This window comes from Dreissena polymorpha, chromosome 6 (genome assembly GCF_020536995.1).
Source record: "Dreissena polymorpha isolate Duluth1 chromosome 6, UMN_Dpol_1.0, whole genome shotgun sequence".
In the NCBI taxonomy this organism is placed as follows: Eukaryota; Metazoa; Mollusca; class Bivalvia; order Myida; family Dreissenidae; genus Dreissena; species Dreissena polymorpha.
In genome coordinates, this window is record NC_068360.1 from 36,301,786 (window position 1) to 36,314,685 (window position 12,900).

At 34.6% G+C, this 12,900-nt stretch overlaps 1 protein-coding gene across 8 annotated transcripts in view; it reads left to right on the plus strand.

Moving 5' to 3' along the window:
• The window catches only part of LOC127835022 (mitogen-activated protein kinase kinase kinase kinase 4-like), a 107,282-nt gene that overhangs the window by 72,688 nt on the left and 21,694 nt on the right, over positions 1-12,900 (plus strand). For 6 of the 8 annotated variants that reach the window (XM_052361197.1, XM_052361196.1, XM_052361199.1 and 3 more), the window contains 4 exons: positions 1,839-1,886; positions 5,407-5,554; positions 5,998-6,131; positions 6,783-6,809. In XM_052361197.1, the coding sequence (XP_052217157.1) occupies positions 1,839-1,886; positions 5,407-5,554; positions 5,998-6,131; positions 6,783-6,809 (357 nt within the window). The remainder of the gene's footprint in view (positions 1-1,838; positions 1,887-5,406; positions 5,555-5,997; positions 6,132-6,782; positions 6,810-12,900) is intronic. The other 2 variants (XM_052361200.1, XM_052361203.1) reach the window with 2 other exon arrangements.

The following is a 12,900-nucleotide window of genomic DNA, read 5'->3' on the forward strand; positions in this document are numbered from 1 at the left end:
CAGGCTGTTCTGGTTTTATGTTGTTTGCAAATAGCCAATTTCACTTAGCTTCTAAGTGGGAAAGGGTTCAGATAAATAGTCCATTTTTGCACAAAGCAGCTCATTTAAGTTGAATATTCAAGAAATTAATGATTTAGACTGACTATTGTATATAACATTATAATCGTTAGGGAGTTGGTTCATCTCTTATCCCTGGAATTATTTCACCATACACAACAAGAGCAAAGCGTCCCATGGGGCATAAACTGACATGCAGCCTAAGTAATTTATCATAATCTTGGAAACATTATAGTCTGGGGACACCTTATTGTGTTATAATTTAATTGATCAGCACTTTAAGGTGAACAAGAGGTCAGAATGAGGATTGGGTGTTATATGAGATCATGTGGTGGAAGAAATTACCAGAATCTGATAGGGTCAAATGTGACTTGTGTTTATTTTTTGCTATTTTTAAAGACATTGTGTACAGTTATTAAGTCTAGCTGTATTTACCAATGTGCTTGTTTGTTTTCCATCTGCATTGTAGCTAGTTAGAAGAATTTCATTTCAATCTAGTTGCTGTATAGTCCAAATAATTAGACATAATCTAGCGATTGCTTCTAGACAGTTAACATTGTTTTCCTATAGCAAATTAATTTCAACTTATATTTCAGTTTTTTAATGCCCCCGAAGAAGGGCATATAGTGATCGGACTGTCCGTCTGTCTTTCCGTCACACTTTGCGTTTAGGTTTCGAAAAATGCTCATAACTTTTATGTCCCTTCAGATAGCAACCTGATAATTTGTGTGCATGTGTATCTCATGGAGCTGCACATTTTGATTGGTGAATGGTCAAGGTCAAGGTCATCCTTCAAGGTCAAAGGTAAAAAAAATAAATCCAAGGAAAGTAATAAGCGTCAAATGATATAATTATCTGTAACCGCCAAATGATAACAAAAAAATTAATAAATCAAAGCGATGCAGTAGGGGGCATTGTGTTTCTGACAAACACATCTCTTGTGTTGTTTAATCTTTGCTAATACATAAAGTTATCATAAAGTATCACTGAGAATGATTCATATCTTAAATGTGTGAGAATTGTGCAAGAACACCACTTTAGTAGATTTTGAAAATAAACGTTAACAACACAATATGAGTATTTGTAGGTAACTTTTTTTGGCAGAATTACTTTGAACCAAATTTATTTTTAAAATCAGTTAACAAAAAGGGCTACACATTATAATTCTAAATGAACAATGTAATTGTAAATTAAAATGACATTCCATGTAAATTACCAAATTAATAATTTCATCTAAATCCAATCCTAACAAGTTATTTATAACCGACCAATGACATAACACTATGCAACTTTCAATTGTCACAGTTTTATATGGCAACAAATGGAATTGGAACAGTGGTAGTGGTTTCAGACGTGGTGTAGCATTGCTTGAAAGTTTTAATTATCATTCGTCTTATGCAATTACTTAAAAGTGATGTTTTATGATGTTTTGTGTTTAATAATTCTTGCATGATAAATCTGCGCTGTTAAAGCTTCCGACATGACTTTATGTTGGAACAATACTATTACAAAATGAAAATTACTGATATGAGGTCGACCTCATATTTATAGGTGTAGTTGATGATAAGACTGCTAGACCATGCAAGTTATGTTGTTGTTTTTAATGCCTATCTATACTTGCAGCTAGCTAGGTCATGCAAATTCTGTTTTCATGCTCATCTAGTTCTTGTATGCAGCTAGACCAATCAAAATATTTTTGGTCATGCCCATCTAGTGTTTGATAGACAGCTAGACCATGCAAGTGTTGTCCCCTACTGTGAGCATGTTGTTTGTATTGCCAGGTTGAGGCTAGACCTGCCATAGACCAGTGTACACAGCAAGATGTCTGGGTAATATTGCTTTAAATGTGACCTTTGTGTGGACCTATCCTGTAGCACCTAACACTGGTGTAGGTCACATACCTTCCTCTCCCACCTAGCTTCCTCTTTGGGGGATATCAAGAAGCAGGAGCTAAGGAGCCATTTTCCCCTTAAATCTGTTCTAAGCCCATATATTTTGATCTTGGTCTGTATATTTTCTGAGAAAACAACAATGTCCTCTATGCACACAGACTTTGCAAGAGACACATTTCTATATTTTTAAAAAGTTCAAATTACAGGTGAATACCAAACTCAAGTGAAACAAATGATGTCACCACAACATCACACAGCTTTACTCTCAAGTTAATACAAATGATACCTGTATGTAATGTATGTAATTACACGCACATTTTTTCCAAATGTTTAAATTCAACTCCACTTGCCTGCAATCAGTTATTGTTTGAGTTCATTCCAAAATGTAGTTTCTTCTTCAATCCCCCTTATTAACCCCTGTAAAACTTGCACATAAAATTCCTTGTAGATTATGCTATAATAATAACATGCTTTTTAGTCATCTTCAATGACGTTGGTAGTTTCTTCTTCTTACATGTTCCTTTAACCAGACTCCTCATTTGTTCTGAGAGATGGATTTCCTTGCACAATAGCTTCATTCCAGTGAATTTGAGTTTTAAAGTAACCTGAATTGTATCATTTATTATTATGCCCCCCCCCCCCCCTTCTTTCATGATTCATGGTTGAGGGCAATCATGTTTTTGCACTTTATTATCTTTTTCCATGCGTTTTAGATTTTGTAACAACACATGTTGGCCTATGAGAGACGTTATTTGTGTGCACAACCATATCACTACCTGTTAGCTCATAATCAACAGTTCGATTCAGCACGGATTTTAACTCTTTCCCACTAAGATACATAATTATTATTTTGTTTGTAGTCCCTTAAAAAGTTACATTTAATTTAAGACCTTTCTTACTAGATTCAAGTTGTTAAGGCTTCATTTTCAACCCTTAGATACTGATGAGCAGCAAACAGCATAAAACCTGAACAGACTGCGAGTTATATGCAGGCTGTTCTGGTTTTATGCCGTTTGCACATAGCCATTTTCAATTTGATTCTGAGTGGGAAAGAGTTAAAAGCTCTTCATCAATGTCAAAGCCATATAAAGGGGGTATCAATTACTGTCAGCAACATCTCTAGTTTATTTTACTGCTAGAAGATTTTCAACATTAACATATTGGTGTTTACAGAAATTATCCTTATTAATATTCTGGTACACATTTGATATTTTATTAATAATATCTGTGTTCATTGGTTTTAGTTATTAGCTTGTGAGCCCATGCTGTGAGAATACTGGGCATGTGTGTCAAGTGTCGTCCCAGATTTTCATGTGCAGTGAATGCACATGCGTTAAGCCCAGTTTTCACAGAGCGTGGCTCAAATTTTTTATATGAAGGACATTGTAATATGATTAGCGTTGTGCTATAATGGTATTTCATTAATTGTAAGATCATAAGTAGTTTGATGTATTTGTTTGCCCGTAGCGAACAAATACCTGACATAAAATAACAGAATTATAATCATGAAAATTATTGACATTCAAAGCTCATCACAAAAGCAAACAAAGTGACCACCAGGCTGGTAATCTAGTATTGAGATCTGTAAATCAACAAGAAACAGTGGACAGTTTGTAATGTTTGGACTTACTGTTGATCTAGGAATCCTATACATTTGACTTTGTAATCTTCTGAAACCCTGCTCAATCACAGCACTGTGTGCTGGAGGCCAAACATACAAACTGAGTGTTTGCTGTAATGGATTGATTGTTGGTGCTCTTATTCTTATGTGGCAAGCTTATAGTTTTAAATTTTGAAAATTGTTTTATTTCGTTATCAAAAATCACATTTGATTTGAGGATGTTTCATGAAATAAATATTGTTTCAGGTTTGAATGACTATCCTACCTCTTATAGAACTTAGAGGCTTACCAAATATGTTAATTTGAGTTTTCAAACCCAGAAAACCAAACTGTTTGTTATAATGCCCTAGCCTGCTGCCCCATATGGCTATGTTGTCGCTTTTATTGACATTCTCAAGAGCCAATCATGATTAATTAAATTGTTTAGAGATTATGTCTGATTTTGGTCCCTTATAGTTTAGAGATTATTTTAAGCTTAATTGCTTTATTATGGTATCTCATATCAGTAAAGAAATAGTTACCCCTGCACGACTTTGGTAAGGATAACAGTGGTCAGTAACAAGTGCTGGTTTGGAATGGGACTAAAATGACATTTTTTGTCCCTCTGTATTTGCAATTATTATTCCTTTCAGATAAAAATTAATCAACTTGGAACTATTTTGTTATGTCCCCCACCCACTATTGTGGGGGACATATTGTTTTTGCCCTGTCTGTCTGTTGGTCTGTTTGCTCCAACTTTAACATTTGCAATAACTTTTTCAATATTCAAGATAGCAACTTGATATTTGGTATGCATGTGTATCTCATGGAGCTGCACATTTTGAGTGGTGAAAGGTCAAGGTCAAGGTCATCCTTCAAGGTCAGAGGTCAAATATATGTGGCCAAAATCGCTCATTTTATGAATACTTTTGCAATATTGAAGATAGCAACTTGATATTTGGCATGCATGTGTATCTCATGGAGCCACACATTTTGAGTGGTGAAAGGTCAAGGTCATCCTTCAAGGTCAAAGGTGAAAAAAAAATCAAAGCGGCTCGAAAGGGGACATAGTGTTTCTGACAAACACATTTCTTGTTTTTAAACATGGGTTATTTCTTTGAAATTTGTTTAGAGCAACAGTATCTTCTCATGATTCCTCACCAACACACTGCCAAGATATATTAAACAAATATGTTGTCAGAACCACCCATTCTTAAGCATTACTCGGACAGTAAATTTGTGCAATGATGCTGACAATGATTATGATAACTTGCAAGTTTTTGAAAAACTTCTGGTCAAAACATTAAACTTCAAGTTTTATTGACAAGTCAAATGGCCTAGAAATGCATTGGCTGGCATTTAGATCCTCACTATATTAGATAACATGATAAGGTTTCCCTATGTTTTATGGGATTGGGACTTTGCTGGGTCCTTGTACAAACAAGACCTTGAAATGATGTTTGACAAGTCTGAAATATGAGCAGTTGTTTAAGTGGCTGCTTTTTATCCTGGGATGAAGGAGCCTAATCCTTCCCAGGGTTACTCGGAGGACAACAGGTGATGTGACGGGGAACCAAACAATAAAGGTGCCAATAAAAGTTCCAATATTGAGTTTATTAATGTTAACTTGGTGTCCTGCTTTTAGCTCCCGTCTGAGCATGAAGTGCTCCTTCTGACCTATCATGGTCAGTTGATGTCCCTTGTAGTGTGCTGCATGATCTTGAAAATATCTAGGCCCAGCTTGAATCTGGTTCACATGCGTCCAAGAACTATGCCACCAGGTCATATTTAAAATCATTATGGTTGTCTGTTTTAATACCGGTATATAAAACAGCATTGTTTGCCTTGTATTTTCAGAACAAGGGTAGCAGTGAGCAGAGTGAGATAGACTCCAAGCGTCACCGTCACTCAGATCGGGACATCACACGTAATGGCGGTCAGCACAAGAATGCACAGAAGATGTCCTCCAACTCCTCCTTCCCTGGGTCGCTGGCAGGTGGGGGACGTAAGTGGGCTTGATTTGTATTTTACACTTCTCATGTCTCAAGTCTGTGGTTGGCGAGATTTGCGAAGTTTCATAATTTGTTTGAATTACCTTTCTAGTTTTGAAAAGACTGTTTGCAACTTGTTTGTTGTGTTTTAACTTTAAAACACAAGAATGCTTTTACTTGAATACGTGCTATTGGTATTTTTAAATTAAAAAATATACTTATCAATTATATTCCTCATCATGACATTTTAATGTTTTTGAAAACTGACTTTTTTTAACACACTGAAATTCATGAATTTCTGATTTGTAGAGAAAAAACAGAGGTATTATCATTGTTAATTTTTCTAGGTGTTTGTGTTTCGTTATCAAATTTGTCAACCCAGGAATCCAACGAAATTAATGTCCCACAAATATTAATGATTTTACAGTATACGAGATATTTGTCTTGTTCACTACAGCCCTGCAGTCTCCACGTCACAGTGCGAGTAGTGGTGTGTTGCCTGACCTACTTCCGCAGCACACGCCCCCACAGTCAAGGTCACCACAGAATGTTGTAGGTCAGAGGCCTCAGGACAAGACCACGTCAGACGAGGTGAGCGGGTCAGGTGGTGTTGGATTAGGTCAACATAATGGTCCTTTTGTTATTATTTACCTTAGGTTGGTTGGTCCAACATCCAGGCCTCATGCACTATGATTATTCTTTATTCCAGTCCTAAATCAATTATACAGCCAATCGGGATTGCCACTCATATTTAACATGCTTTCTTACAAGCTTTCTTATTGGTCAATTTATCTCCCATATAAATGTTTAGGCCTTATGCACTGTAAACATTCTTAAGCCAAATCTTATAAATACCTGTGTTGAGAACATAGCCCCTGTAACCCTTTGAAGCTATCACAAATTGCAAACAATTTGTCAGACAGCCCTTACGAAAAATCAATCAAAGGTTACCATTTCTTATTAAAATATAAGGGATTTTTCCTTGGCTATGAAATTTCTTCATGCTATCGTAGGTTTTTGAGTGATCAATGCTTGATTTGAAGAAAGTTAAACTGTAGTAAATATATTATGTTAAACTGTTATGTAAGAAAGAGTTAAGTTTGGAATTTCCTATAGGATTTTTTTTAAAGTAAGCCTACATAACTGGAGCATGTATCAAGAACTGTATCATAAAACAGTAATGCTTATGAAGATTGTTTAGCCTGCTTAGCCATTGAAGATGTGAGCGCTCTGTTATTTCAGTTCCATCGACTGGCTGTCGACCCAAAGGTAGCCCTATATCAGGCAGATGCTTTTCATAGCTCAACACTCGTACAGAAAATCATGCAGTGAATACTGTAAATTTCCTTATAAACATTCCCAAAAAAACAACAGAATGTCAATAACTAGACAAATACTTATATTGTAAACCCATTCCTAAAAAAATTAACCTTATCACTTACAAGATTCTGCAGTTGGGGGTATTGGGCATTCGAAAATCCTTTTCATTGTATATTTCAAATATCAGTTTAATAAAATATAAATGACTTTCCAGAGCAAGATTTTAGTTTAGATAATTTACTGAAAATTACCTGTTTTTCCCAAGTTTTTGCATAAAAACATTCAATGATCACAAATTTTTCTCAATTATCACTATATTATCTTCCTCCAATATCAGCCATAATTATCCATCCAAGAAATGTCATTTCTAATATAAAATATGGTTAATTATTAAAAAACCAAGGTCATATCGTTTACAGCTGATTTTTATGCTCCCCCAAAATTTTTGAGGGGAGCATATAGTCGCCGCTTCGTCTGACTAAGCGTGCGTGCGTCCGTCCGTCCGAGCACAATTTTTGTCCGGGCTATTTCTCAGCAATTAATGACCTCAATTCAATTAAACTTTATGGGAAGCTTCACTACCAAGAGGAGATGTGCATATTATCACTCGGTTCTGGTCGGATGATTTTTCACAGAGTTATGGCCCTTTGAAATTTTCAATTAACTGTACATATAGTGCAATTCTTGTCTGGGCTATTTCTCAGCAACTAATGACCAGAATTCAATGAAACTTTATGGGAAGCTTCACTACCAAGAGGACATGTGCATATTATCAGCGGGTTCTAGTCAGATGATTTTTCACAGAGTTATGGCCCTTTGAATTTTTTTATTAACTGTACATATAGTGCAATTCTTGTCCGGGCTATTTCTCTCCAACTACTGACTCGAATTCAATGAAGCTTCATGGAAAGCTTAACTACCTTGAGGAGATGCGCATGTTATTTGTGGGTTCTGGTTAGATGAACAATTTAGAGAGTTATGGCCCTTTGAATTTTTAAGTTGCTCAACCATCCATCGTATTATTTTGTCCAAAGTTATGCCCCTCAAGAGGTTTCCTTTTATCTGAATATATAGTGCAATATTGTTACAAAAAAAAACTTTGGGGAGCATTACCCGTCTCCGACGGTTTCTTGTTTATTATATTTAGGTAATAATTACAAAAATATTGTTTTGAGGTGACCAAATCTTTTATTGAGAATGTAAATTTGTGTTATCTTAATGTTTCCAAATAAGAGTTTATTATTTCATTAGTTGCAATGTTCAGTCTTGTTCTGGCAAAATGAAACAAGTTAATTTACAAATTCACTTAAAATTCCTTTGATATCCAATATGCCAATTTGCTTTTATAGCTAGCATTTTATCTCATTTTAATGATCAATATTATACAGTTGCTTATAGTTACATCAGAAGAAATAAAGATTAATTTTAGAAAGAATGTTTTGATTTGAGACATTGGAGATTATTTATTTACATTTTTTCAATGTTCCTTAAATAACATGGACTTGAAATGTTTTACTAAATCAGTTCAACATTGTGTATTTGCAACTGTCAACTCTGAACAAGATTGCTAACTGTTTCATTCTACAAGTTTAAACTATACCAAACACTTCCAGCCTTTCTTGATATTCAAACATATTTAGTTGCTTTAAAGTCAAAAATATGATTCCCTGTATATAAATTTGAACAAAAGAATCTCAAGCTAGTGGTTTAAAATGGTAAAGCATCCAGTTGGATGGGCCATTAATTAGGTAATATACAGTATCCATTGTGCATGGTTTTTTGTACGTAGTGCCCCTGTATCGCTGTACACTGACTGTCTGTACTCTGGTGTAACTGGGCCGCTCTCTTAGAAAACGGGGCTTAATGCATGTGCGAAGAGTGTCTCCCAGATATACTTGGACAACACTTTTCGCTTTAATTGGATTTTCGCCAAGAAGATATTTCCTTTGAACCAAAAATTATATTAAAGTGCAAAGTGTTGTCCTGCATAGCATGTGCAGACTTCACAGGCTAATCTTGGACGACACTATGCACATGCATTAAGCCCTGTTTTTCTAGAGTGCAGCTCACTGGATCTCATCGATCAACCATGTCCATTGTGCCCCATCGCTAGCTGGCTTGCACAAGGCTTATTGGTCAGCTTTGTTACAATAGTATATGAGTCTTCCTCTGTGAAAGCTGGGGCTAAATGCATGTGCATACATTTTCACAGGCTAATCCGGGATGACACTTTCCACTTTGACTTGATTTCCCTTTAATAGAACTACCGTAAAAATGCAGTCATAAGTCTACCCGCTCATAAGTCGGGGGGTAAAAAATGATACGCAAATCAGAGATTTTGAATATGTCCAATTCATAAGTCGAGTCAGAAATTGTCCGTGCAAGAATTTCATAAACAGACACAATTTTAAATGTACGAGAAGTTTTTATTCTATACATAGACCATGACATCAATATAGCACTGTGCGATGTCATAGCAGACACGTGTATTATGTACGATATATATTTAGGAAAAAAAAAATAATATATGAAAATATAGACGAGCAAATCATAATGAACCACATAAAAACAAAGACAACTTAGGAAAACGGAACTTATATACATGAACATCATAATTTACACATTAACGACATACGAAACACCAAACTCGCGTTCAGCAGCACTATTATTAATTGATTGCTCTGCAAATTTTATCACGCGTATTTCAAACGTATTGTCATACGCATGGCGTTGCAGTTTTCGAGGCATTTTCACAAATCAAATGTGTTAGTCAAATTAATAAATTATTATTATAAAGTTTGCACTAAATTGTCCACGCTAGTAATAATCCACAAACTTATAATCCGATGACACACTGTGATCACTGTAATCAAATTTTGTACTTTTAATCTGTCTATCAAAACAACTGATTAGTTCCTCGGTAAACACGTTTTTATGACAATGATTGACATAACCAATAGACCGCTAACTCCACCTTTGTCCTACATAACAGTTTCAAAGGCGGAGCTATGCACATGCTCAAACATAATTGGACGATTACCAGTGAATAACAAACTCGCGATTGGTTAAACACGTCGCTTCACAAATTAAAGAAATTTTATTTTATCGGCAAGAAGGGTGATGCTTTATGGCTTCTTGACAGGAAGCAGCTTTTCTTTGATGACGTCAAGTGTCAATTCACACAGGTTGCCCAATTCTCGCTCTACTTTAAAAATGACTCGATCTTTTGTTTACACGTTCAGTTGTAAAAAAAACACCTGCTTACATGAAAACTTTGGATAAAATTATGAAAAAAAAACACAAGGGAAATGTTGCGGCAAACTGTGGTTATTTTAATTGGTGAGTATCAGTTAAAAGAGGAAATTTTGTGTGTCCTATTTCAACAAGTTTTCTATACAACAACAACAACAACTTTAACCATTTCTGCGGGGATCGATCTTAGTAGAATGTCATCATTATTTTTCATGGACGACCTCATAAGTCGAGACTGTAAATTCTATCAAATTTTTTAGGAAAAAAATCTTGACTTATGACTGCATTTTTACGGTACCTAAAAAAAAAAAAAAATTACATGAAAGTCTAAAGTGTTTTCCCTGATTAGCCTTTTTGGACTGCGCAGGCTAACCTTGGTCTACTGTTAGCGCCCATGCATTATGCCAAGTTTGTCCAGAGTGCTGCTTGTATATAATTTATGTTATTTTTTATTTGCTTTCACTCGTCTACCAAAGAAATCTAGATTTAGTGTTCTGTTGTCAAATTTCACCAATTGTGAGCACCAAACATTATTATTTGACCTCCTGTAGACGTTGATCTTTTGTCTGAATAATCAATTCACATTAAGCTTTTTAAGCATTTTATTCACAGCCTTGTATGTTTTTACCACACAGTTTTCATCATATATAAAGACCCGAATAAAGTTGAAAACAGGCAAGCTAGTGCATAAATTGTTCTGTGTCAATGGATTTCAAGATAATGCTAAATGAAGGATTCTGTTACAATGAGATATGTTGTTTCTGTTTAAATAAAATGTTTACACTGCAATCTTTCAAACTCAATTTGAACATGTAGCCAATAAAAACTAGTGTCTTTATTCTAGATTTCCTCCTCTCCAATATAATTTGCTACTATTGTTTTAAGAAATGGCTGACCATTTCAAGTTGTTGTGCAAGCCAGTGTGTTGAAGTGTTTGTGCCAGAAGCATTGTATGGCATTTCATCATAAATGGATTATTTCTGTTATCCATGTATTGATGATGTGTTGGAGACAAAGTTTTTAACAAAAATTTGCAATTTCAAAATGAAAATGACTTCATCTTTATGAACATTCTTGAGTAACCTTTTTAAGTATAAAAGGTAAAACTGTCTTGTTCAAAAAATAAGTTTTATAGCTTTTAATCTTAAAAGTTGCTTGTTGTTCCATACAGGTTTGTTATTGGTGCACTGTTATATTTATCTTTGTAAGAGTGTTTAATCCAACATAAAGGTTTTACTGACAGAAATGCATACAAACACTGCAGTGTCTGTACTAAGGTACTTATAAGGAGATTGTAGCAGTCACAATAACTTATGACCCCGGTAGAGTGGCATATAGCAGTTGAACTGTCCGTCAGTTTGTGCGTCCGTCCGTCAGTCTGTGCATCCGTCCGAAAACTTTAACATTGGCCATTACTTTTGCAATATTTAATATAGCAACTTGATATTTGGCATGCATGTGTATCTCATGGAGCTGCACATTTTGAGAGGTGAAAGGTCAATTTCAAGGTCATCCTTCAAAGTCAAATGTAAAAAAAAAACAAAATCCAAGGGAAGTAACAAGCTTTAAAGGGAGATAATTTCTATTTATCATTTGGCAGGTACAGATCATTTTCACAAGGGAAGTAATATTTTTTAAAGGGATATAATGAACAACAAAAAATTCAAAGCGGCGCAGTAGGGGGCATTGTGTTTCTGACAAACACATATCTTGTTCAAATATAAGCCATTATTTCTATGTGATGAATCTCATGTTAAATCAAACATATAACTCTGTATATTCTGTTTTACCTCAAATGCATGAAAACCACGTAACAATTCATACTAATTATCAGCAATATAATATCTTCCATTTCCACAATGTCCAAAAATTTTCTGTACAAATTGTACAAGCAAAATTATTTGTAAGTCAATATGGATATCATTTTTATATTGTTAATCAACTTTAAAAAAAAATATAGTACCAAAAATTATAACAATTTGTCTAAACTTAATATGTTGTATTTATTTGAATAATTTGATATATTTGTTCTACATATTATGCATAAGCAATAATTTAAGAGTTCATGTAACTTTGATGTTTTTTCATGAATAAAAACAGCCAAAAATTCATTTGTGTCTCAGTATTTAAGGTTGGCACATGATTATGCATAATTATACTGTTAGGATCCATCATCTTCATATAACCCAAATATGTCAAATTGTTTCCCTTGGTTATGGACGGAATCCCAGCGGACAAAATCCATTCCATTCATGTATGCATTTTGGGACATCATTGCTTCAGGTGATTTTACACTGAAGAAAAATCCTCTTATTGAAAACTCAGCTATTTATTAATTAAACAGAATTAAAGTTCATATAATAGCTATGTTCATGCAAAATAAATTCCTTATTAACAACCAAAAACAAGTATTTACAATAGATTGTTTTGATATGATGAAGTGAATATTTCATACAAATTTATGTTGAATATTTTTTATGGGGTCGGGACAATGACAAATAGTTTGAAAAAAAAACAATTTGAGGGAGCTTTTTGTGGTGTCTAAAATGATTGTATAGGTATAATGTTGGGATTCAATGTCTCTTGAAAATAGAAGGTAACATTTATAAACATGAGGGTCAGCCTCACAGGACACTTATCATCATTAGCATGTCCATCATAGCTGTTCTATGAATTTCACTGTTACTGAGACTCATTTTTGATTTTGCTGAAAATTACTACGTATATTAACACAGCTGCCTGCAATGCTCCTGATTTTAGAGGCGTTAGACCCAGTTCAACTAATACT